General features: G+C 40.2%; 2 protein-coding genes across 2 annotated transcripts in view; one reads left to right on the top strand and one right to left on the bottom strand.

Annotated features, from left to right (window-relative positions):
* MTMR12 (myotubularin related protein 12) overlaps positions 1-10,684 on the top strand; it is a 33,039-nt gene extending 22,355 nt beyond the window's left edge. The window contains exons 11-16 of the mRNA XM_048052292.2: positions 1,442-1,520; positions 3,177-3,247; positions 4,413-4,585; positions 5,305-5,472; positions 6,391-6,552; positions 7,549-10,684. Of these exons, the coding sequence (XP_047908249.1) occupies positions 1,442-1,520; positions 3,177-3,247; positions 4,413-4,585; positions 5,305-5,472; positions 6,391-6,552; positions 7,549-8,136 (1,241 nt within the window). The 3' untranslated portion in view covers positions 8,137-10,684. The remainder of the gene's footprint in view (positions 1-1,441; positions 1,521-3,176; positions 3,248-4,412; positions 4,586-5,304; positions 5,473-6,390; positions 6,553-7,548) is intronic.
* SUB1 (SUB1 regulator of transcription) overlaps positions 1-25,587 on the bottom strand; it is a 376,115-nt gene that overhangs the window by 95,810 nt on the left and 254,718 nt on the right. The gene's annotated exons all lie outside the window — the stretch shown is intronic.

Raw genomic sequence — 25,587 nt, 5'->3', positions numbered from 1 at the left:
GATTTTTGAAGTAAAACTGAATTCTATGTTGTCCATAATGTAAGAGAGCTAATGCACATTTATATTACATCAAAGTGTAATCACTTTGTGTGAAAATGTAATATTTCTGCAGGTAAAGATGACAAATCTCTTTTCCTTGGCATCACGATTTGGTTTGGAGGTTTTTTTGATAGGACTAGAAATTGGTACTATAATCTTGCCTAGGTTCAGAATGAATAGAAGTCTTTCAGATAGTGATGATAAGCTAAATGGAACACGAGGCTTGAATGCAAGGACATATTCTAAAACTTGGATGGAAAGAAGGTGAACTGGGGAGTAAATGGTGTCTTGAAGTACTGTAAAATACATACTTTAAAGGTATGTATAACTTCAAAGTAAAATACTTTTATACATACTTTATACATACTTTTAAACTTCCAAGTTCTTAAAATTTGGAAGTGAACTGGAAGATGTCAATCAGAAAAGATCGGAGAAAAATAATGTTTAATGTGAACAGAAATAACCAGAGAGCTTTGAAGATGCACTATAGTGCTTAAGTTGCAGAGAACAGTTGGGAGTTAACATTGGAAGCATATGGAGAGACTTAGGTGAAAAATTATACAGAAGCATGAACTGAAGCATCAGAGAGGCACAAAGTTGGGGAGGAATTGTGATGTATCAAATGGTATCAAATTGTTTTAATAGAACTGTCGTAGACCCCGGGCTTCAAGGTTTGTGTCTTATGCAGGAAAGGTGATCTCCTTCTCTGGTTTTAGTTGACCATATAGGCTAGTGAGAGCTTTTCACTTTCTGAATATTGACTTCAGTAGAAATGAAAGCAATAGAGGTTTTGGTTGTGTTTAACCAGCTACAAACATCCTAGAGAAATTCGTAAAAGTTAAATGACTTGGTCGTATTATACTGGTCTCCTGGTTTATCCTAGTTACTGCCTTTTTGATGTTTTAATGCCTCTTTTATAGTTGCAGTGAAAACTGCTTAACACTTGTCTTGGTAGTTTTCCATCTCATAAACTTGTGTAACTCCCTTTTAAAATCCACTTGTTTCTGGCTCCGATAGTAGTGACTTCCAAAATCCTACCTCCTTATGTTAGGCTTTGTATAGATTGTGCTTTAAGTCCAGGCAACTGGAAGTCAAAAGTAAGAATTCATCTCCTCCGATTAAACTTATCCTTCTCCATTTTTGCCAACAGATTTATTTACTTGGTCTGGTTACTATGAACCTACAACATACTTATTCTAAAAGCCTGTCATGCTACAAAGCTTTACTTATGCTTGTATTTCTAATGCTACTTTACTTACTGGTTTAATTATAAATAGTGTCAACTTTCCTAGTGATTAGGATTTAGTGTTTAGTATTGGTTGTTTTATAGCGCTTCGTAACTGAGGAATAATACAATGGATGGCTATTAATTAGCACTACAAATGAGTAAACTTTTTTTCAGATAACAGTACAGAGTTCTGGGCAACTGATGTGAAATGGTTTTCATTACTGGAGAGCACAAACTGGCTGGAGATTATCAGGTTTGCTATATCTATAAATATCTAACTTTCTGGGTTTCAAGTTTTTGTTAAAGGAATTTGTGTGGGAATTTGTGTGTTTCCAAGAGATCTTTGTATCTCAAGAAACTGTTACTCACCTTTCCAGTAGGAAAGAAAATGAAGACAGACTTATTGTCCTATGTATATCTTATTTCTATGATATGACAGTATTTTTGTAGTGCACAATTGTGTTAAGCCTCCCATATTAAAAGATGTAAGAAGCAGCAGATCATTTCTGATTACAACTTGTTCAACAAACCTATAAAAAGCTACAGATCAGTAACTTCCGTCCTGTACTTAGTCACCTTCTTTCCAAACTGAAGAATCTTTTCTTGCGTGAAACCTATTCCATGTCTCTGACTAGCCTTGCCATTCTCTGTACTCTCTACTTCTATAATATCCTTTAGGATGGGATGAACTGCAAGATGTTAGCCCACCACAGATTTATAAAATGACAGTTGTTCTCAGTTTTGTCCCCTTCCTCTCCTGATTGTTCCTCAAGTTCTTTTTCTTCTCTCAGCAGTCCACAGTGAGTAAGTCTTGGGAATGGTGTTGGCTAACGCAAGGCTTGTTGTAGTGGAATGTTGAGGCTATTTTGTTTTTAGTGTTGTTTCATGTTGGCTTAATTGTCTGTCAGCTTATTCTGTGATTGGCTTGTTACTATGAAGTATTTCTGCGGTTTTCTGCAGTCAGCTTCAATTCCTTGTATTCTGAATAACTTTGTATTCTGAATAATAAACAAATATTGACATCATTGTTTATTCCTTATTCCAGAACTTGAATTTAAGTTGAATCGGAGGTTCTGATGAAGATTATATGTTGAGAAATGCATGGATGTGACTTATAAGTAGTTAAAAGTACTTACTAGCCCAAGTTCCTATCCTTAAGTTGTTTTGAGACTGGTTACTTCCATACTTGGATCCAGTTGCTTCCTGGATTAGTCTATTCTTAGTTCTTGGAATCAGTAGGAATGCCTTCTTAACTATTCTAGATGCTTGAATAAAGAAGTTAGCAATTCCACACTAATAAAATAAACTGTCAGCTTTGAGACCTAGCTTTTACTAGAATCCTAGTTTCTGTGCAGACTTTTACTGAAAACAACTTTATGAAGTTAGGACTAGAAACCAACCATGTTACATCTGGTTTTACATGATCTGTAATCCCTCTGTTATCTTTAATGACATTTTCTGAATAAATATTTTCTGCCTGCTTACAAGACCTTGTTGCTGATCCTTCTGGTGCTCACAAAGATTGTGGGAGAAACATACTATGTAAAAGACTTGAAAATAAGTGAGGCAGTGTACATCTCTTCAGGATAAAGATCTGGATTTTAGCAATAGTAACACTTTAGTCTATGTTTTGGTTTATACTGATCCTGAATAGAGTACTGTATTATGGATGTACAGAGGTAATATGAAAATAAACGATTCTTTGCCAGATAAAGATACCTCTTGGAAGTCTTGAAACTAAATATTTTTTTATTTATGGAAGTTGAGCATGTCCTTTTTTGTTTTTAAAGGACTAGGCAAGCTTCAATAGTATGATATTTTCTCCTCTTTTAAGGGGAGACTAATGTGAAAGACTTAATTTTAAAAATGTGTTTAAGATATTCACTTCGCCTTTTTTGTACCACAATAGGCGCGTCTTGAAGAAAGCCATAGAAGTTGTTGAGTGTCTGGAAAGGCAGCATACAAATGTTCTCCTTATAGGTAAGTATTTCATGAGACTATCCTATTTAATATATATTTCCTCATTTTATATATATTATAAAGATATCTTACACTTAATTTTCTTCTGATCTCCTTTAAATGTAGCTTAAGCTGTAAGCTTGTAATTAACAGGAAAAGCTGGTACAATTCATAAGCATCTGCTACTTTATGCTAAAGCTCACACATTCCTGGAAATGCTTCCTGTAGCTTAAAAACAAAGCAGAAACAAACAAAAACCCAACTGACCAAAATAAAAACAAACACTGTAAGTATAGTTCCAGGCAAAGAAGAATATATTATGAATGAGTAAGCTGCTTATAAATTTACATGAAAGTCATTACCTCCTTATGTGTTCTTACCCTAATGTGCTTTCATTAAAGGTCTTCTTGGACCTTTTGCTGTACTTTGAGGTGGGGAAGAGCAGGAGTTACACACAGAACTTAGAGCACAAGAACTTTCTGAAAGGATGCCTTTGTTCCAGATGCACACTGAATAATATGCTATCTCCTTATTAAAGAGTGTTTATTGTACACATCTTGAGCAGTTTGCCTAGATTAAGGAAAGTAATCACACAGAAAACCAATCTTAATGTCAACCATTACCCTATCTTTGTGTTGTCAATTGGGGGATTTTTCCCCCACGCTGCCATTTGAGAAACTTGTTAGTGAGATGCTTCTAGAAGGCACTTGAATGGTAGAGTATGCTTAATGCTTGAGGAAGCAATTTCGGTGCTGCTGCACACTCCATGTGTGTATGTTTAAGAATGCTTCAAGTCACGGCCACACCTGGTAAAAAGATGTGTGCGGGTTAGGAAGAGTAGGCTTGAATAGCTGTTCTGGTTGCATAATGCAGGGGGCTAATATGTGCACTGTAGTAGAGCAGAAGGAGTAGGGACAAAAGTTATAGTAGTAAAAACTTGCTTTTTAGGTATAATTGTCAAAGTTTTATCCTAGTATAAGTGTACATGAAAACCCTTAGGTTTTCACCAAAAAAAAGATTAGAAATACGGTTTTAGCTCCTCTTGTGGCATATAATTTGTAAGGAATTTTCTTCTCTGGGTTTGCAGTACAATTTTGTTTGTGTAAAGCCAGCAATTCTTTGATTCCTTATCAGAAACTTTAAAAATGGCTTAGTATACAATGTAGCCTTTTCTTCTCTTCTGTAGAAGACAGTGCTACTGATCTGTGCTGTGTAATCTCCAGTCTGGTTCAAGTGATGATGGATTCATACAGCAGAACAAAGTCAGGATTTCAGAGCCTTATTCAGAAGGAATGGGTAATTGGAGGACATGGCTTTTTGGATCGTTGTAACCACTTGCATAACAGTGACAAAGAAGAGGTATGATTTTTTTCCTTACATGCTATTTAAAAATTTACTTAGCATAAGGAGGAATTTAGATGTCAGCCCAGAAGTTCTAATTACTCTGAGGATCTTCAATTTTATATTTTGATTCATGGCTTGGTGTTTTTAGTGTTACTACTTTTGCTGTTCGGAGTTCAGCAGTGTCCTTATAACTAAAAAGAATACTAATTTCACTTCTGATCCTGGAGTATTTTGAAAGACATGTATCTCGTGTACTTTTAAACTGTGTTAAATGGTGAAATTCATAGAAATTACTTAGCGAATTACATTTTTGTCACATCTACAGTTTAGTTTTATACTGTATTTCTAGATGTTGCAGTCTCATTTCTACATGTTTGTATTTTGGGAATAAAATAGATTGTTGTACAGAAAGAAAGCCCTAGGTGTAAACTGTTTAGTTCTGATCCAGAATGGCTATAAACTGGTGTTGCTTTGTCAACTGTGAAAGTTGCTGCTGTGCAGCCTTTTATAGTGAGTTAACCTGAATTTGCACTCACTAGAAAATATTAATCTCTTCTATCAACAGCTGGCCAGGGATGATACTTCTGAGTTCAGCCTAAGTTATTTACAGCGAATTTTGTAGTTCACCAGATTGCTTTCCTTAAGACTTGTATTTGGGGACACTAAATACTGTAATATAATTGGTCTGTGTGATAGAACACTTTTTCTGAAACAGATGCAATATTTTCTTTTAGGCTCCTGTTTTTCTGCTCTTGCTAGATTGTGTTTGGCAGTTGGTACAACAGTATCCTGCAGCATTTGAGTTCACAGAAACATACTTAACTGTCTTGTCAGACAGCCTCTATGTGCCAATTTTTAGCACTTTCTTCTTCAATTCGCAACATCAAAAAGACACTAACACGGTAAGGGTTTGTTTCGTCTATGCAATGTGTTGGAGAACAGGTTTGACCAATGAGCTAGGGATGCTCAAAAAAGTACTAGCAGCATGCTTTTTTCCTGTTTTTTTCCTATTTAATCAAAGGATAATGTAATGCCTTGAAGATGAATGAGTGCAACTTGAGTTGTAAGCAATCAAGTTTGGTACTCTGAGTCTATGATGACAATACGAAAATAACTCAGAAATAAATTACTTCTAATGTGGAGCTCTAGTTTCATATTTATTGCTCTCCATTGAAAATTGAGCTCTTTAACTGAAGGAAAGTATCCCTGTCCTGCATAATAAGTTATCTACAAAATCGTTATGTATTGTTCTGTTCCAAAATCAACACTTCTTGAATGTTGCTTTACATTTGGTTCATGCTTTTGTATCTTCTAAGAAGCTGGAAGCAATGGGGGTGTCCTCTGCAAGGCTGAACAGAGACAAAAAGGAAGTCAAGACTGTCTTGCATATAAAGTACTGACCATAACATTTAAACTGGCAGCACTGCATAGCTGCAGTTAACTTTGAAGTTTAGAGAGGTTTATTCCATAGTCCTAACATGCCCCCTATGTTTGAAGAATTCAAGTGTCTGTCTCCTGCCCAGTTTTCAAATTTGTTTTTTCCCTCAGTTTGTCTCATTTTCAGCTGTGAAAGACATTCTTGGTGGTGTCTAATTACACTGTTGAAATGAAGTACTATCTTAAGTTAGAGAATATTATACAGATAGCCTTTGTGTTTTTACTTACTGACATCTAATAATGTTGTCCAGCTGTTGAATATGTAGAAATCAAGTGTTGCAACTCTATGGGCTTCTCTATGAAAAGCCAGTTTCTTAATTTCACCTTGACTTGGTCAGAACCCCTTTATAGTAGTCCTAATTGTGACCTGTTTGTTTTGGCAGACTGGTGAAAGCCTCAAGACACAAAGCGGTCCTTTCAGATTTCTTACTGTGTGGGACTGGTCTGTGCAATTTGATCCCAAGGCCCAGGCTTTTCTGAACAACCCTCTTTATGCAGAGAAGCCAAAACCAGATAAAAGCCAACGGAAAACATCACGATTCAAAGTAAGATATTTGCTGCTTAACCTGTTATTTCTATCATTTCAAAATAAAGGTACAACTCGGTCATACTTCCAGTGTACTTACTGGAAGCATTAGTGCCAGCATTTAATGGGCAAGTTATGTACACCTCAGACTCACCTGGGTCTTAAGAATGCGGCTTGCATCTTCCTCAGTTTTCCACTCACTATTTTCACAGTTGCTGTGCCTAGCCATGAACTTAGACTTTCTCATAGTAGTTTTGTGCAAGTGTACTAATAGCTTCTCATGGGACTTAACATCCAAGTGAGTTGTAGTGATAGTTGAATTGATTTTATTTTGTTGTTCCACAGAATGTTTAATTGAAATACATAACAGGTTTAAAGCTGCCTCCCTAAATTTGTTTTGAATGTAATGGGAGTGTGCATGCATTTAAAATACAAAACCCAGAAACAAACGATTTGTCCAGGGTGTTGAATATTACAGATGGATCACCTCATTACTGGAAAACAGTACAAATTCAGCAGAAAGGTTTTTTTTGGTACCTGTTTTTGCTTTTGTACAGAACAGAGTTTAACCAACATAACAGGGAAATTGAAAATCATTCTCAGGTGAGACGTTAGTGTGATCTACAGCATTATACAGGGAACTTGTGTGGTGGGAAGCAATGAGGAACTGACGAATTAACCTTCAAAATCAAATACATATTTCCAAGTTTAAGCTAGCCACACAAAGTAATTCTTTCTTGAAAAAGAAAAATACTTTTCATACAAGTATGCTTTATTCAGTGTTCCTTTCCCTGCTACTATAGCAGTGAAGTATCTTCAAAATAATTTGTGCGAAGTATTCGGCGTATTAACCATTGAAGAGTTAACAGTTTTAGGTACTACAGCAAAGGTGTAGCTGTGTTTAAGCCACTTTATTGACTGCAAGTATTTTCTGAATGCAATTTAATATTCTTAAGACATGTTTAAGTCCCATCAACATTTATCTTTGTGTATTTATCTTTTTTTCTCTTTAAAGCATCAGAGGCAGCTTTCTTGTCCATTGACACAAACAAAATCTTCCCCAAAGAGAGGATTTTTCAGGGAGGAAACAGATCATTTAATTAAAAACATTTTGGGTAAAAGAATTGGCAAGTTCATTAATTCTTCAGATGAACCTCCTAATAGCTTCAGGGAATTTTACGACAGCTGGCATAGTAAACCTGTTGACTATCACGGTCTTCTGCTACCTCGCATTGATGGGCCTGAAATCAGAGTCTGGGCACAGCGGTATTTACGATGGATTCCTGAAGTTCAGCTTCATGGTGGTGGTACGATAGCCACAGCTGCCAAGATTTTGGACTTGATGGAGGAAGTACAAAGCTTACAGGTGAAAATGGATGAAAAACATAGTCAAGCTATTTCTGGAGACGTACATGCTGTTCCAATGCTGAGAAATTCTGCCCGTCTGTCATCTTTGTTTCCATTTGCTTTAATTCAGAGACAGTCTATCAAACCAGCTTTACCCACTAGCACCTGGAAAGACTTGGAAGATGAAGATGACTTGGTCAAGAGGGATGACGAATTTGTTGATCTAAGTACTGATATGTTAAAGTGTATATATTAAAGTATGAATTGTATGTGGCTAAGCTCTGAGGTTAAGATGTTGTGCTGTATCCTAATTTAAGGAGCTCAAGTATTTGCAGCCTGCTGAGTGGATTTGTGGGATTTAAAAAAACACCTCAGTTAACTGAGGTATTTTGAATTTCTATTTCACTATAACAGTACTGATTGCAGAAACACACTTGTAGGTGTAATAAAAACAAGTCTAGGCTGGAGCAGCCAGCCATATGGTTGGTTTGTACAAAAACATTATTTTCTGAGGTAAAGATAGAATACTAAATAAATACAACAACAATCATGAGGAATGTGCAAAATTACTTTAACATAAGCCCTCTTCCCCTTATGTTAAAAGTACTAGAAACTATTAATACATCTGCATTTCTCCCTGATGTAAAATAAAGAGGGGAAAGTATAACTGAATGTGCTTTTAAGCAAAAGCTTTTTACAGCTGAGGAATGAACTTGTGGTCACCAGGGTTCTTCTGTCTGTTGTGGCATCAACTGAAGTCATGTGCTTGTCAACCTCATCTTTCCTGACAGTGTTCATCTTTGGCTTGCAGAACTTTACCTTCTGTAGTACTGTAATAGCAGCTTGGCTTTTCTAAGCCTCTGCATGCACTTAGCTTAAGGATCAGATGCAAGAGCTAACCTAAATGTTTCAAGTCTTGTGTGTCTGCTGTGCTGTACTCCCTTGCTGACTTGAAATATTAAGTTCCAAATGTTTGCTGTTAATTGTAGGAAATAGCCTGACAGATTCCGGATTGTTATGGGTATTTTTTCCCCTCTCCTTTTAATGGAGAGATCTTTCTAATTTCTGTGCTTATCCCAGTTGCCTTTGAGGCTTTCTGAAGCTAGCACTGAGACCCATCACGCAGAAGTGAAGACAGTCATGGATTTGCAGTCTGTTGCCACTTGTCATGAGTTAGTGGTACAGCTTATGAATGTGGCTTTCATACCCTATGAAACAGTTGCATCCTGTTTGCTGGATGTTAGAACAGTACCTCAGTGAAAAAAGCCATAAAGAAATGCCTGACTTTTTGATCTACTGTGTATGTTTATATAAAAAGTATTTTTGCTGCAAGTAATTGTCCTTTGTAAAGTTGAGTATCATTTGACTGTCAAATCTATTTTGAACCCTTAAATTCTAGAGTACCCCATGAAGGGATGCAAATCATACCAGTCTCTTTGAGAGGGCAGACATTAATGGTTTTCTCTGTTCTCTGTATTCTTGCACCAATTTAAAAATCCATGCTGAAATACCTACGTGGTGAAGTGGTCACTTAAATTTGATCAGCTCAGTGTTATTAAACTGGGTTACTGATCAGTCACCTCACAATGAATTGTACTTAATATGTATAGCAAAATATTGTCTGCAGCCCTCTAAAAATATACTATTTAAAATAAATGTATTAATGGGAGAAGGGGGAGACCTTGATGCAACTCTATGCCAAAGTGAAACTTCTCAACTCTTGATTGCCTTAAGTGTTAGTAGCACAAGGACAATACTTGAGTTTGTAGCATTTTAGTTAAAAATGCGCCAGCACTTACACTTCCTTCTGTGATACGTATCTCCTTTTTCATAGCTAGCATTTTGCTAGAATGGGCTGTCCAGTACATGTCCTTCAGGCTTGATTGTAGCTCAAGTGATTCAGTTTTGCAGTAACTCTTGCATATTGAATGAACAATGCATTTTTATGGAGAAGAAATCTATCATTCTAAGGTCATTTGGGTTCAAGGGTTTTTTAAACACTGCCGTTAGAAAAAAAAACAAACTATTACATGGATTTTTCTATACTTTTGATCAAACTTGTAATGTTTCAGTCATGACGATTACATATTTATATTAATAGATGTTGGACATCTGATTTGTACATAAGTTATCAAAAGTTTATACAGAAGAGAAATATATTTAGAAATGAACATGAGAACACTTCTAATGTAGAATAAATACCATTGTTACTGGTTTTCTGCACTGTTGAATTGGAAATGTACTTAGTATTTTTACTTCAGGCTTCTGTTTATACCTCTAAGTTTTTACACTGAATGCAAGCTAGAAACTGTGTAGTTGGCTTTAAAAAAAAAATGCAAAGAAGACTGGTATTCCTCTCTAATGGGCTGTTTGGAAAGTGTCAATAAAATACACTTTGACATATTTAACCTGAAATAAGAATGTATAAGCTCATATTTTGCAAAATGACACTCTAAATCACAGTGAATTTGACAATCTGCAGTGCCAAGACTTACTGAGTTGTACGCAGGGTATTTACAGACTTAAGGAATGAAGCTGTGCGGTTTTGGCCTGGCTGTGCTGTTGGACAAGTGCATCAGTTCAGGGAAGAAGAAAATGCAAAGTGATGCTACAGGATGACTATGGAAAACTAGTGAAGTGGTCTAGAAACTACTAGAAAGTGGCTGCTGAATGGTGGTATTTGGAGGTCTATTGAAATATTTCAGTCATGGCAGTATACTTGTCTTTTTCATTATGTAGTTCCCCCACTTCATGAGAGCATGTTGTTCTTACAGTATTAAATGAGGCAACTTGTTGAAATAACAGCAGCAAGAGTATTCCTTGAATCAGATGCACAATGAGCAGAGATTGCAGGCTGCTCACAGAGTACAAATGAGAAACATCTTTTTTTATTATCTTCCAGAGATGACAAATTGCTATCACAAATTGCACATTCAAAAACCATTTTCTAAAGGGAATGCACAAAATTGTGATGAAGTTTAAGACGGGCTTCTTGAAGGAGCAGGAATAGCTCACAGGCTGTGAAGTGCTGGGTCACATTGTAATGCAAGGTGTGCCCCTGCCTCTCCCATGTCTTCTAAAGATCAGCGCGTGTACTTTGACCGCTTGGCTTTAAGGCTGCATTCACTGGGCTGAAAATGTCCAGCTATTGGTGGACGCTGCTTTGGAATGCAAGTATGTGCTTTATAGGGGTACTTACAGCCAGCTTAGTCTCCTGATCTCTTCCTTCAATTAAAGCCTTTTTCTTTCGTGTTTTTTCTTTCAGGTTAGAACCATGTAGCCGTAACTTAATAACTTCTTAGGATGTAGTAAAGTACTTTCTGCAGTGGATGTTTTAACAATGGCTTACTATGATGAATTAAATGACATTTCCTCATTGGCATTCACCTGGGCTGCATTCCACGAGTACTTAGGGGCAATGACAATACCCAGAATATTCATGCATTCAGCACTTAATCTATGAACTCTTAATCTCTGAACTACTTCTGTTACACTGAAGATTACCTTCATGATGGTTGCTAGCTGGAAACTTCATACGCAGTACACACTGCCTCATACACACTTGAAAAAAGCTTAGGTTTTGTGTAAAACTCAGTTTAGAAATTACCTGGACTGGACTTCAACTTCATTTTCTGGGTCAGGGAAGAGGTGGATTAGTGAACTAGTGAACTATTTTGAATCTCACAAAGAGCATGAAGAACTATGTAGGCTCCAACACGATGAGGGTAGTGGTTGAAAGGGGGTGGTGGCGAGATCTTTGTGATGGTCTCAGGTCCTTTTTTTCATTTATAGTAAAGTTATTTTGTGTCATATTCTTTTTGCCAGCATTTGCAGAATGGCAAAACTTTTCCCTGGTGGGTTAGTAGAGTTATCTTGGAAAGGAGCAGGCACAGATGTGCATAGCTGCTGTTTGAGCTGGAGAAACAGCTACTTTCTCAGGTTTTTTTGTTTTCTTTGACAATCCAGTAAAATGAACTAAGTATTTCTCCCAGCGTTTTGCCTGGCTGCTTGAAGCAGGCACATTAATTTTACCTAGGAAGTGCCTTTGATACGTTATTTTGTGAAAAGCAGAACTATGAAGGCTGATTTCCCTGCCATTGTCTTGTCCAGCCACATCGCAGTTCTTTGAACTTCCTCCTTTCTTCTAGTGTGTCCTACCCTTCCTCATACCATAACATCTGTCTTTCCTCCATAAACTTCCTCTCTATTTTTAAGTCACATGCTGTGTTAGCAGTTAATAGGTCTCTCACTGCTACTAACTTGCCGGACAGGCCACATTCAGTATTGCTGTTCCTGGGGGACTGAGTAAAGGGCCATGAGTTGACGTGGCCAGGCCAGAAAGTCTCCAGCCTGCTTGTTGGAATCTAATAACTCTTAAAATCTATTTCTGTGAAATATGGTCAAAATTACCTACTACTTTCCAAAGCTTTGGTGCAAGTGGGTGGAGAGGAAACATTAGCTGCCCTGTGTGGCCACTAAGGAAATGAGGGTGAGAAAAGGAAACTTAAACCCCTGTGCCTGCAGCTCAGTCATGATTTCAGCCTGCAATTTTCAGACAAAAAGCCATGCAGCTCACAGATAGGAAAATCCGTTCATTTACAGTCAGATCAGGTGTCTGGGCTTTCTTTTAAGGCAACGGAATTTTTATTTATCTTGGTTAATGTCTGTTTTTGCTCTCTGCAATATATTTTTCATTACACTGTAGGAGCCAAAATTCAGGCTTGTGAACCTGTTGAGTTTCCTGGAATTTAACTGCATTTATATGACTTCTGAAAGGTCACTTATAATCCTTATTGTTAATAGTATTCCCATTCTGGGGAAAAAAAGTAAGTAAATCCAATTAAGAACAGCTAGCAACTAGAGTTTATGTAAAATTTTGCTAGTTGAGTGTAAATCTTCAAATATTTTGTAAACACTATCAAGCATTGAAATGTCACAGCTCTGTAGGCTAGCTGGCTCACTAAGCAGTAAGTGGGATTCACTTCCTCTTTTCGTTTCTGCAGGCATTGTTTTAAAGTATGTTTACGCATGAATGTGATGACAGAGAAACATATTTTATGTGAAGAGCTCATTGCTTCATGTTTTGGTGATGATGCAAGATATTTTAACTTTCACTGTGACCCTGATGCACAAATCAAAACAGGATGCTTCTTACCAAGCTCCTGATGTTCCCTACACAGATTAATCCAGTTTGTTTCCTACAAGCCACTTCCTCTATTTTCTAGTTTCCCAGCCCAGACTTTCCACTGTGGGTTTGCTCTTAAAAAACATCTTTTTGACATTCCTTTCTCAAGGCTCTTTGTTGAAATTTGAAAAAGATTGGTTCTGTGCTTGCCATGGTTTTTCCTGTTGTGCTCTCCTGTGGTGATGGGAATATGTGAAACCCAGATAAGAATTGCTACAGATGACTTAACTCATAACAATTAACATGCAGTCTTTTCAAAGTGCAGGGTCGCTCATTTCCCCATCAATGTGGAGCACGGCAGCTCTGGTAGCTGTCCTGTAATAAAAGGTAATTAGAATAAATAAAATCCTATCATGGTCCATTTTTCTGTAAATGGAAACTGCATCAAAGAAAAAACAGGGTGATAATCCCAAACTATGCTTTCTAATACAACATATATCCTGTAGCTTTCAGTACATTGCTGCACTGGTACCAGCACTGGAAGCGATGGTCTGCACCCAGCAGTGCCTGGGTTTGGGTTACAACTGATGTGGTGCAGCTGAAGAGGTCCCACTGTGCCCTGTCCCGGCAGTGCGCTCCCACCGCCTTGCCATTAGTGTCATGTAGCCAGCAGCATGTTTTATGGAAAAACAGGTTTTGCTTTTGTGGGTTGGTTTTCTATCACATCAGCTTGTTGACACAAATGACCCCGTGGTGGTACAAGGGAAAAACACAAGCAGACTGTTTGAGGATGCCCTGTGCCGTGACTGGGGGTTGTCTGTTACAGAGGAGATGAAAGATGGAAGCACAACTGCAGTAAATGTAGCTCTGGAACTGCCGTGTTGTTGAAAAAGAGAATTCCTGGGAACTGCATCTAATGTGCAGCTAGCTGAAAGGTTTTAAATAACTTGCACAACTAACTCCAGCTATTTAATACTTAGAAAACAAATAAAAAAAAACACCAACCAACCAAAGTTTTGGTTTGAGGTTGCCCGGAAAAGCTTTACAGGGTGATTAAAGAACAGTTGCATTGTATCTGATATGGTTGCTACACTAAGAAGATAAGGTAGGCAAACAAAGCTAGTCTGATCTACAGTCATCAGACATTTCAATGCCTGTTGTTCCTCAGGCTGTACTTTGGTTTGCACTGGGGTGGTTTTAAATACCATCGTGCTGCCTGGCCTGTGATTTAGCAGTGATTGAGTGCGGCTGTTGAAAAGCAAAAATCATGTTTTGACTTGTAACGTGAAAACAATCAAAGCTCTGAAAATGATCTTGGACTCCTGATGCATTCCTGCTTTTCTCTTTTAAGCTTCAGCCATACATAGCTAACTGGTTACTTTTTTTTTTTTTTAGCATATTTTACTCATTTACTTCTGATTTTTGGTTAGTTTTAATGCAGGTGATGTACTTTGTCTGTATGCAGCCCATTATCTGCCTCAGGGGTGGGATGGAGCTCTCCCCATTCTGACGAAGACCCTAATGTCCCAGGGGTATTCATCCCCCTAGTGCCTTTGCAAAGGCAATGGCCCTTTTTATGATTCAAATTGCAGCGGAGATGCAAATCTGGCAGAAATGATGATAAAAAGGGCTAGTTCCTGAAATGAAATACATTAATAGTAAAACCATTACTTAATGAATCAGTATTAAGTAGAGGCTCCGTGAACACACAAAACCCCTGGAGTTCTGCAGGTAATAATGGATGCTGGATACAGATGAAATACAATTACCAGGGACCTGGACTCACTTAGGCAGCAGGAAATGACTGAACATAAACGTTTCTTCATAATCCGTGTATCTTATTAAAGCATTAACAGCCCTATTGGTGCTGGCTGCTAACATTAATATTCTGTCTAGACTGGTAGACATCCTTCCCTTTTCCGACCGTTTTCCCTCTCAGCTGTTAATGCCCAGCCTGCTGCTGACCCTCACAAGGCAAAGGCCTCTCCAGCCAAAACACATGCTCAGGGGAAAGTTAACTTATGTCATTGCATTTGTCAGAATAACATTGTGTATGGCTGTTCCCCTTGCCAAGAAATTTCCTTTGAAAAGTTCGGTTAATTCCATCATTTTCTGAGTGAGAACGGGAGTTTAAAGGGTAAATGTAATCATGGGACTGAACAGGAGTTCTTTAATACAGCCGAATGAACTGTTTTAAGTGAGAAAGTAATATTAGCTCTTCCTTTGATGTATGTGTGGCAGAAAAGAGACACTGAAGGAGTGGCAGCCTTCAACAGCATCTGGACAGCTGTGTGAGTTTGTGGAAAGTTTTTGTGGGGGAATTCTCAGTTAGTGAAAATCCATTTAGATATGGCTGAGTACTAAAGGTGTGGAAAGTGAATTTCTTGCATCTATCATTTAACAGCCGGTTTACCAACAGGTACCACCCAGACAGCTACACTGGCAGCAAGGTCTCTTTCAGCCCAAATCAGGCACTGATCTGGTTCTCCCAGATCTCCTGAATGTCTGCTGATGTCTGCTGTAGAAAGGTACACCATGCATTGATAAATGGGTAATCTCTGCCTGGTTATTGCAGAATCACAGTATGGCTTGGGTTGGAAGGGACCTCAAGGATCATCTGGTTCCAAACCCCCTGCCATGGGCAGGGATGCCTCCCACCAGCCCAGGCTGCCCAAAGCCCCAGCCAGCTTGGATTTGAGCACTGCCAGGGATGGGGCATCCACAAACTCTCTGGGCAGCCTGTGCCAGGGCCTCACCACCCTCTGAGTGAAGAATTTCCCCCTAACCTATAATCTAAATCTCCCCTCTTTAGTTTAAAACCCTTCCCCCTTGTCCTGTCAATATCTGATTGAGCAAAGAGTTGCTCTCCATCTTTTTTGTAAGTCCCCTTTAAGTACTGAAAAGTTGCAATGAGGTCACCCTGCAGCCTTTTCTTTAGGCTGAACAGCCCCAGCTCTCTCAGCCTTTCTTCACTGGAGAGGTACTCCAGCCCTCTTCTGAGCATCTTTGTGGCCCTCCCCTGGACCCGCTCTAACAGCCCCACACCCTTCTTGTGCTGGGGGCCCCAGCCCTGGACGCAGGACTCCAGGTGGGGCCTCACAAGGGCAGAGCAGAGGGGCACAATCCCCTCCCTCCACCTGCTGCCCACCCCTCTGTTGGTGCAGCCCAGGACGCAGTTGGCCTTCTGGGCTGCAGGCACACACTGCTGGCTCATGTCGAGCTTTTTGTTCACCAGAGCCCCCAAGTCCTTCTCTGCAGGGCTGCTCTCAGTGGGTTCTTCTCCCAGCCTGTGCTCATGTCTGGGATTGCCCTGACCCAGGTGCAGCACCCTGCACTTGGACTTGTTGAGCCTTCTTAGGTTCACATGGGCCCACTTCTCAAGCTTGTCCAGGTCCCCTTGAATGGCATCCCTTCCTTCTGTTGTGTCAACTGCACCACTCAGCTTGGTGTCATCTGCAAATTTGCTGAGGGTGCACTCGATCCCACTGTCTATGTCCTTGATAAGGATATTAAAGATACTTGGTTATCACCACATCCTCAGTGCTGAGCCAGAGAAGCCTGTCCCATGTTGGTGATCACAGTGTAACCACCATGGGCAACTTCGGTGCATCAGTCAGATCAGATTTTGAGGTGGGCTAGATGGCAGTGTGGAGCACGGAACGTGTTGCTTCCTGGAGAAGTGGTGAGAGAAGCCCCTCAAGAGGGCTTTGGGGTCAGGGCGCTGACTGAAGGAGCTGTGTTTCAAGGAACTCTCTCCAGCTGCTTGATTTAAGCAGTGCTCAAAGAAGCCGGGCTGTGTATTTTTTGTAAATAAACCAAACGGCATCAAAGATGCTTTATTCCCAACTGGAGTAACCTATAGGACTCTGAGCTGGCCAACTGCCCAGATCAAGAAAGAGCTCTTCCTGCAGGAGGGAAGTTGGCAGACAGAGCAGAATTAGGAATTTTGATGGGTTGTGTTTTTTTTTTTTTTTAAATTTTTGTCAGCTGTGCTGAATAGACATAGTAAAAAAGCCTGCTTTAAAGTAGTTTATCTATGTATTTTCAAATCTGAAAATTATTTTTGTGCTACAGTATCTTTCTAGTATGGTCTTGTCACTCGACAGTGGTAAAAATGGCATTTTCTTACTTCTACAGTTTTGGTCCTCATGTACATCCCATGCTGTATTGATGTTAGTGTCAAAATTAAATCCCCGCTACTGTCAGCACTCCAGACAGGGGAGAAGAGCTGTGAGTACACCTTCTTAAAAGGCATCTGCTGAAGCGTGTAGTTCAGTCACATGTACAGCTGAGAGCAATGTGGCCTCGTCACACTCCAGATATAGCTCCCATCAGAAAACAGGATGTTAGAAACACTTTAGCACCTTGTATTAATTTTATTTTCACACTGACTGGTGAACATGTATTCAAACGTGACGTTGTGACCTGAGGCCAGTTCACACTCCTGGCTGGGTTCATGCAGATGCAGGTCATGCTTTGGATGTTTATGGCAGATGGTGAAGTGCCAGCTTGGCTCTCCAGTTCCAGGCTGAGTTTGCAGTTAGGAAAATAGACCCCATTTGAGTCAAAAAAGAGGGAACTTCCTAAAGGCTTTTTTTTTTCCTTTTTTTTTTTTTTTTTCTCCTTTTTCTCCACAAAGCTGGTTTTTAGAACAGGACCGTACTTTCAGGACAGGGAGTGCTTTCTTTGCTTTGGCGTAGTGCCTGGTCCTGCTGCCAAGCTGTAAGCAGCAGAGATCACCTTGCTGGATGACAGCCACAGGTGCGTTTTGAGGATTAAGGCCAGTAAAAGCTTAAATGTCTTTTCCTTGTGTTTGTTCTACAGAAACACGAGTTGCATTTGCTGCTCCAAAATATAGGATGTGAACAGTGAGAGTAGTATTAGGTTTGGGGATTTTTAAAGGATTTTTTTTTTTTTAATTTTCTCTGCAGGACTTACTGTGTAGGATATAGATAAATAAAATCAATGTTTTATAATTTGGCAAAGAGAATTAAGCTGTTTCCTAAGTAAATATCAGTGAAAATATTTAGTAAGACTATACATGCCAAAGTAGGACACCTTGATCGGGAAGGTTGACTCATCAGTGTGACATATTCTGTGTTAAATATGGAAAGCTCATATGTCTTCTCTCAGTGAGAGCAGAAAGAGATGTATTTTATCTTCCAGATATAAGCCAGACAGGATCTTGACTAACTCTTTATGCAGGTGAAAATACCGATGTGCTGTGCAGCTTCTTATCATTCTCCTCCATCCTCCTCATAAGTTCCCATCTGGGGAACTCCAGGCCTGTCAGCCTGACCTCGGTGCCAGGAAAGGTGATGGAACAGGTCATCTTGAATGCAATCACACAGCATGTGCAAGACAACTGGGGGATCAGGCCCAGCCAGCATAGGTTCATGAAAGGCAAGTCCTGCCTGACCAACCTCAACTGGGTGACCCGCCTGGTGAGTGAGGGAAAGGCTGTTGACGTTGTCTACCTAGACTTCAACAGGCCTTTGACACGGTGTCCCACAGTATTCTTCTGGAGAGGCTGGCAACCCATGGCTCGGACAGGTACACTCTTGGCTGGGTTAAAAACTGGCTGGACGGCCGGGCCCAGAGAGTGGTGGTGAACAGAGTGAAACCCAGTTGGCGACCGGTCATGAGTGGTGTTCCCCAGGGGTTGGTGTTGGGGCCCATCCTCTTTAATAACTTTATGGTTGGCTTGGATGAGGGAATTGAGTGCACCCTCAGTAAGTTTGCAGGCAACACCAAGTTGGGGGGAAGCGTCGATCTGCCACAGGGTAGGAAGGCCCTGCAGAGGGACCTGGGCAGGTTGGATTGAGGCCAGTGGGATGGGGTTCGACACGGCCTCAACAACCCCATGCAGCGCTACAGGCTTGGGGCAGGGTGGCTGGAAAGCTGTGCAGAGGAAAAGGATCTGGGGGTGCTGATTGATGCTCACCTGAACAGGAGCCAGCAGTGTGCCCAGGTGGCCAAGAAGGCCAATGGCATCCTGGCTTGCATCAGGAACAGTGCAGCCAGCAGGACCAGAGAACTGATCGTCCCCCTGTACTCTGCTCTGGTGAGGCCGCACCTCGAGTGCTGTGTTCAGCTTTGGGCCCCTCACTACAAGAAGGATGTCGAGGCCCTGGATCGTGTTCAGAGAAGGGCTATGAAGCTGCTGAAGGGCCTGGAGCACAAGTCCTGTGAGGAGCAGCTGAGGGAACTGGGGTTGTTTAGTCTGGAGAAGAGGAGGCTCAGGGCAGAGCTTATGGCTCTCTACAAATACTTGAAAGGAAGTTGTGGGGAGCTGAGGGTCAGCCTCTTCTCACAGATAACTAGCGATAGGACTAGAGGGAATGGCCTCAAGCTGACCTAGGGGAGGTTTAGGTTGGAAATTAGGAGACATTTCTTAGAAAGACTGGTCACACATTGGAATGGGTTGCCCGGGGAGCTGGTGGCGTCACCATACCTGGGGGTGTTTAAGGAAAGGTTGGACGTGGTGCTTAGGGACATGGTTTAGTGGGTGATATTGGTGGTAGGATGATGGTTGGACCAGAAGACCTTGAAGGTCTTTTCCAACCTTAATGATTCTGTGATTCCCTGCTGCAGCCATACAGATGCATTGGTTTTGTCTGGAGGATCCTGGACCATGCCGGGACCACCACCTTATGCTGCTGGATGTATTTCTTTTTCCAGTCACCCACTGGGTTTCTCCACTGAATTTTTGTTTCTGACTTCCATTGAAAATTGTGTGGTAATAATTTTGATGCTCATTCCTTTTCGTCTCTCCTCCTCAGGGAAGTTGTTGGAGTCCTGAGGATCTAATCCTGGCTTCCATGACCACAGCGAGCATCAGACCGCCTCTGGTGGCTGTGGGAGGCAGGTTTTGGGAGGTTTTGTTCTGTAGCCAGCCCTACAACTGCCTCAGCAAGGGAAGTCTGCCCAACGGCCACTTGCCACACATTGATGTTGCTGTAGTAGTCTGAGGTTTGCAGCTGACAGGGATCGATAACATGCTTGAAGCTGTAGTTTGACTAATAGTAGATGGGCTCAAGAGGAAGGAAGAAGGAAGAGGACACTGTACAAAGCTAGCTTTTGCAACCACTGAGTACCTTTAGAAAAAGCGAATAACAATGCCATCAACATTATTATCATTACATATCTTGCCATCAGCAAGCCAGCAATTTCATATAACTGAACACATCCCCCTGCCCTGTCTGAAGAAACCTCCTAGAGCACACCCACATCCAGACATGCTCTCAAGTGCACCATCCCTGCCTGTGGGGTTGCCTTTGTATAAGGAACTGCCTCAAATTCAGCATTCCCAAGCCCCCTGCCCAGACTGTCCTGTATTGGACTGATTTCAACTCATTTGGGAGCATCCAGTAAAGAAGTGAAGGCAGAGTGTTTTGCACAGGACTTTGCTCTTGGGTGACATGCATGCCCTCAAAACTGGACCAGATCCCTAAAAAAAGAAGAAAAGAAACATCACTCTTGTCTAATGTTTCCAACTATACAGTTTGTCTCTAGAGCTGTTTGGCTTCAAAAATGAAGCCCCAAATGCCCTCTCTTCTTCCTCAGTCTAGTTTTGAAAGGGAAAAAAAGGTCCACTAAAAGGCAGAAACATGAGCAGGCTAGGTGTAGAAGGCTGATTTTAACACTATTGCTTTGCCACGACTTGCCAGGTCATTCCCGATTACGTAGTCAAGTTTCTGCACTGTTTGAATCCACAGTGATTGCTACAAATATTAAAAAAATGGAGATACTCAGTTACCAGACACTCTTGTGTCCCATGCTTGGATATCATACACCATCTTAGCCATGTGCAGGTTGTCTTGTGCATGGGGCTGCACAAGCACACAGCAGAAATTCGTACATATTTATAGTCATTAATGAGCTGCTAACAATGCAATCGGTACTTATGGAAATGTACTCATTCAATGGGGCAGTAACATGCTTTTAAATAATCAGCTGGCCTCAGAGATTATGTTGTATTTCATGCTTAAACACTCTTCAATCTATACTATGCAGGTAACATCCTGAGTTGCATTTGTCCCACCAATTCAAATTATTACTCTAATTTGAACTAAGAATGTGGTCTGAAGAGTAGATTTCATTCAAAAATGACTTGCTATGAAGAGATTTCTGTTGGAACAGCAGTTCTTTATCATCAAATGTATTAATCAATGTTTGCATTGATGGTAAAATGTTAGCTGGTGAGAAGATTTTTTTAAAAGCCATCACATAGAAATGATCTAGTGATAATGTTATTTTACAATATTAAAGATAGATGGTTGCACAGACATTATCCAGTGCAGAATTCACCCAAAGAAAATCAATCCACATTTGGCTTGTTTTATCCCTGTGGGAAATGTTCACAGGACGATTTTCTCAAGCTTTCTCCTTCACAGTCAATGGAGGCACCTGAAATTCAGTCAAAATGGAGAAAAAGTGCAGTGCCTGGGAGGGTGCTCTGCTGCTGAGTGAGCAGTCCCACTTCTGGCCTCCTCCACCCCACGAAGATCAAGCACATCCCCTCTAGACAACTGGAATTTTGTTTCTTGCCCTGTCATAATCAAATCTACATTTAGTGTCTAACACGTTGTGACGGCAATGACGGTGCAAAGAAGTCCACAGCAAGATGGTAAGATGTGGTGCTCTGTAACACTTGAGTAGCACAAGACTTTGTTCTTCCGTGTTTTCAAAGATGACTTTAAGTGAAACAAACCTAGCTAATTAGATGTCCTGCCGTGCTGTTTTGACTTCTGAGTAAGCCAGGGAGAAGCATAACCCAGAGATGTTGGCATGTTTAATCTACGAATGCTTATCACAGACTTCGAGCTCCCTGAGTAGAAGGTATTAGGGAAGGCATTATCATCTGTGCCAAACTCCCAGACCTTCTGGTGTTCAATGTGATCACAGCCTGGCTGCCCTCAGGAGTAAGTGCAAGGCAGGCGTGCAGCCTTGGCCAGGCACAGACCAGATCTGCAATATACTTGGCTGAGTTCTCAGGAAGAAGATTCCTTGAAAATACAGCTTTATCTCCTGACCTCATAGAGGCTTCAAGATGGGTGCTACCAAATGTTTCTAGCTTTTTCTTGCATTTCCCCTTCCCCAGCTGCTCACACACCTTTGCTGAGTTGATAGGACCACTAGATCTGGGATTGTTTTGTTTTGTTTTGTCTTGTCCTAACCTCTGTTCGCCTCACATTTACTACGTTTTAAAATTGTCACTCGTTATTTGATTATCTTCGCATGAATCTTTGGACGTAAATAGAAGGTGTAAACCTACCAAAATTAATGGACATGTGTTCAACACACACTTCTGCATGAATGTGAGTACCCTCTAATTAGACAAAAAGAATACTGTACTAATCACTATTCATCTTGTAAATTGCAACTCCTTGGAAACTTTTGCTTTACACCATCTGGCTTTATGTATTTTTTTTAATGAGTTGATGAGTATTTATATACTTTGAAAGGAACAGATAGTAAAGCATTTGTTACATGGGAAGTGAAATAAAGCTTTTTCAAAACTGAGTTTATATAAAATCAATTGCATTAAGCATTTTCAATTTTGCCAAATACCAACGACATTATTCGTGTTTGTTTCATGGGACTTGCACCTCATATTACTCATTGAACACATTAAGAAAGCTGCACATTTTTCCTAGTGATGCTGGCTGAATTGAACCACTTTGTAGAAATGAAAGCACATCTTCATTAGAAACAGCACCTTAACTGATACTTTTGTCTTTATGATTTCAGTGCTATAATTGCTATATTAAAATAACAAGTACAGATTTTTGCTACTGAACAGGACCACTCAGACACAGGGAGAAGATGGTATTAAAATACAATGATTTCAGGAACTAGCAATCATCTGAACTCCACAGAAGATGAGAGGATCTGGAAATACATGGAATGAAGAAAAAGCTTTTTGAAATGAGAAAATGTGACTAACACCTTTCCATGTTTGCCTTTGTTCTTCCTAAAATTTTTGTCACTCAGTCTACAAAAACCAAACCAAACCAAACCACAACAATTTATTAATTTTGTATATAAAAAAAAATAAAAACAGTACTATTTTTTTGACTGAAAGCTCTGTGAAGTTAAGAGAAATCTTTTTACTGACTTAATGGCTAATCTGATTTTATTTGAGCTAGGTATTAACAGCTGGCACTATGCCACTGAACGTAATTTGTGAGTTCATCATACACTGACTCATTCTATGTCAAATATGGAATAATTCTTCATATTTTTGAGAAAACATCATCTTTAAATCATGACAAGGTAGACACTTAAAGAGAGGCTTATCGGAAAAGATATGTTGCCAAATTTCTACCTTGTGAAGTGATAATTTGAATTATGTCTAACTATTGAGTGCAAACAGCTGTCAAAGCATGGGTTTGTTGTATGGACAGAAAGAGACAAATCAGTTGGTGCATTTTACTTAGCAAAATGTGCTGCTAGTCTTGTAAAGTTTATCCCTAAAACTGAAAGAAAATGCCAGCTGGTCTGCACTGGCTACTGAAAGATTTACTGGGTAACCAAAACAACACAATATGAGTAAAACAGGTACAGCTGAAACTGAAAGAGTGAAAAGGATAGAGACTATTATGCATCCACTGTGTACGAGATGTGATTTTTAAGGTCAGTTGACCAGTGACTCTGGTTTCTTCCCTCTTACAATATTGCACATTAGTCTGCTCACTTCTCTTGCCCAATAACCCTCTCGTCACTCTGCATCTTTCAGCATCTTGATTCTTACTGCAAGTCTAAATCCTGTTCTTGGAGATCATACTGGTAATTGTGGATGGAACGATTCTCAGAAGATATTTTGTTCCTTCAAATTGCTTTTTATTATTAATGTCTACTGCAGCACTTTAGCAGCATGCTTGTAATCAGCACGGTTTTAAGGATGGTTTAGCCTTAAGAAATCCCTGTCTCCCTTTGCTCCTGTCCACTGGTTTCCACATTGTGTACCAGAGCTCCTTCAGCAATGATATAGTGCCTGTTTGTGAGACTGCCCGTCAATAGATTCCTGAAATGGTATGGGGTAAAAATAACGTGGGTTTTTTTGGTTGGTTGGTCTTCCTTCCTTCCTTCCTTCCTTCCTTCCTTCCTTCCTTCCTTCCTTCCTTCCTTCCTTCCTTCCTTCCTTCCTTCCTTCCTTCCTTCCTTCCTTCCTTCCTTCCTTCCTTCCTTCCTTCCTTCCTTCCTTCCTTCCTTCCTTCCTTTCTTTCGATATTATATTTTCCAACAGCTGCTCCTGACACCAGTTTGCAGTGGCATAGCTGGGAGTGGCAAACTTTCACTGCAAGGGAATGGAAGACACAGATAGGAATGTAAACAAGCTCAACTGGCAAAACCGCTGGATGGTGAAGCTGTAGGAGAGCTGGCAGCCTCCTTCTAGTTGCTGTTTCTTCTAGAAAACCACTTCTGTACTCTTGCTATCAATCTCAGAATCGGCACATGCTATTAAGCTGATTGTCCTTCAAGAAAAAATCTACCCAGCAGTATCTTGTTATGATGCTGTGACAGTAGAGCTGGGATTTGCCCCCTAAATCATAAGGTTCAGAGCATGGCATGGTTTAGACATTTATGCTTCCTAGTTTTAACCAGCGCTATGTCATACTCGGGATGTTCAAGCTACAATGCATTTGTTGAAAGTGAATAGCAGGTGACCTCCTGCTTATTAAATAACGTTACTCTTTGTTTTACCTGCTATCCTGAGACATTTGTGTTCAGTTTGTTAATCAGTTTTTCTGCTGACATTAGAGGTAAGCCCCACTCCCAGTGTGAAGTAAATCATGGGAACTGCAACCAGCACAAAACAAAATGAGAGACTAAGATTCATGCCTTTGCTATTTTCTGTTTTATTTCTCCTTCCCAGGGGGCTGGCAGCAGTTCAAAAAACCCAGGTACTTTTGAAGTTCTAGTACAGATAATTTAGACTCATCGGCAACTGTTAATAGAAATTCTGCCAGATACTGGCATAAGAATAAACAGGGATGCATTACAAGGTCAAATTAGTGTAAGACAAAAAAAAACTATTTATAGACTACAGCCCCTGCTTTTGCATTATTGGTTCTTAACAGAATATGTCAAAGATCTAGCCCCTCAGCTCTCAGGCTGGGGGCCACTGGAGTTGGGGCAGGGGGAATGGCATGCCCAGTGACAACGCAATGACAGGAACCATACATTGCAGCGGCCACTGCCAAGCACAGGGCTGGGGGTTACAGTCTTCTGAACTCCTGATAAAGCCATATATGACTCAGAAATATTTTTAAAATATACCCTGGTACTGTAAAATAAATGCAGATGAGAAGGTTGTGATATGGCACATTAGGTGAGGATCCAACAAGCTGTGTGGTCCCCTTCTGAAACAGCTCTTGGTGGTGTACAAGGGATAAACACCACTGAAATATGATCCTGAAATGCCTCCTTTGATATCCTTTTCCTTCAAGTTTTGGTTTTGTCTATCAACGTTGTACTGGTGTAAAAAAAAAAAAAAAAAGTAATTGTCTCAAAATTCAGTGATAGGCATTCTTAATTTGATTGACACTGACCTTATTAGTTGAGTTCAATGATAAA

Source organism: Anser cygnoides, chromosome Z, assembly GCF_040182565.1.
Source record: "Anser cygnoides isolate HZ-2024a breed goose chromosome Z, Taihu_goose_T2T_genome, whole genome shotgun sequence".
NCBI lineage: Eukaryota > Metazoa > Chordata > Aves > Anseriformes > Anatidae > Anser > Anser cygnoides.
This window is presented reverse-complemented; position numbering and strand designations above follow the sequence as displayed.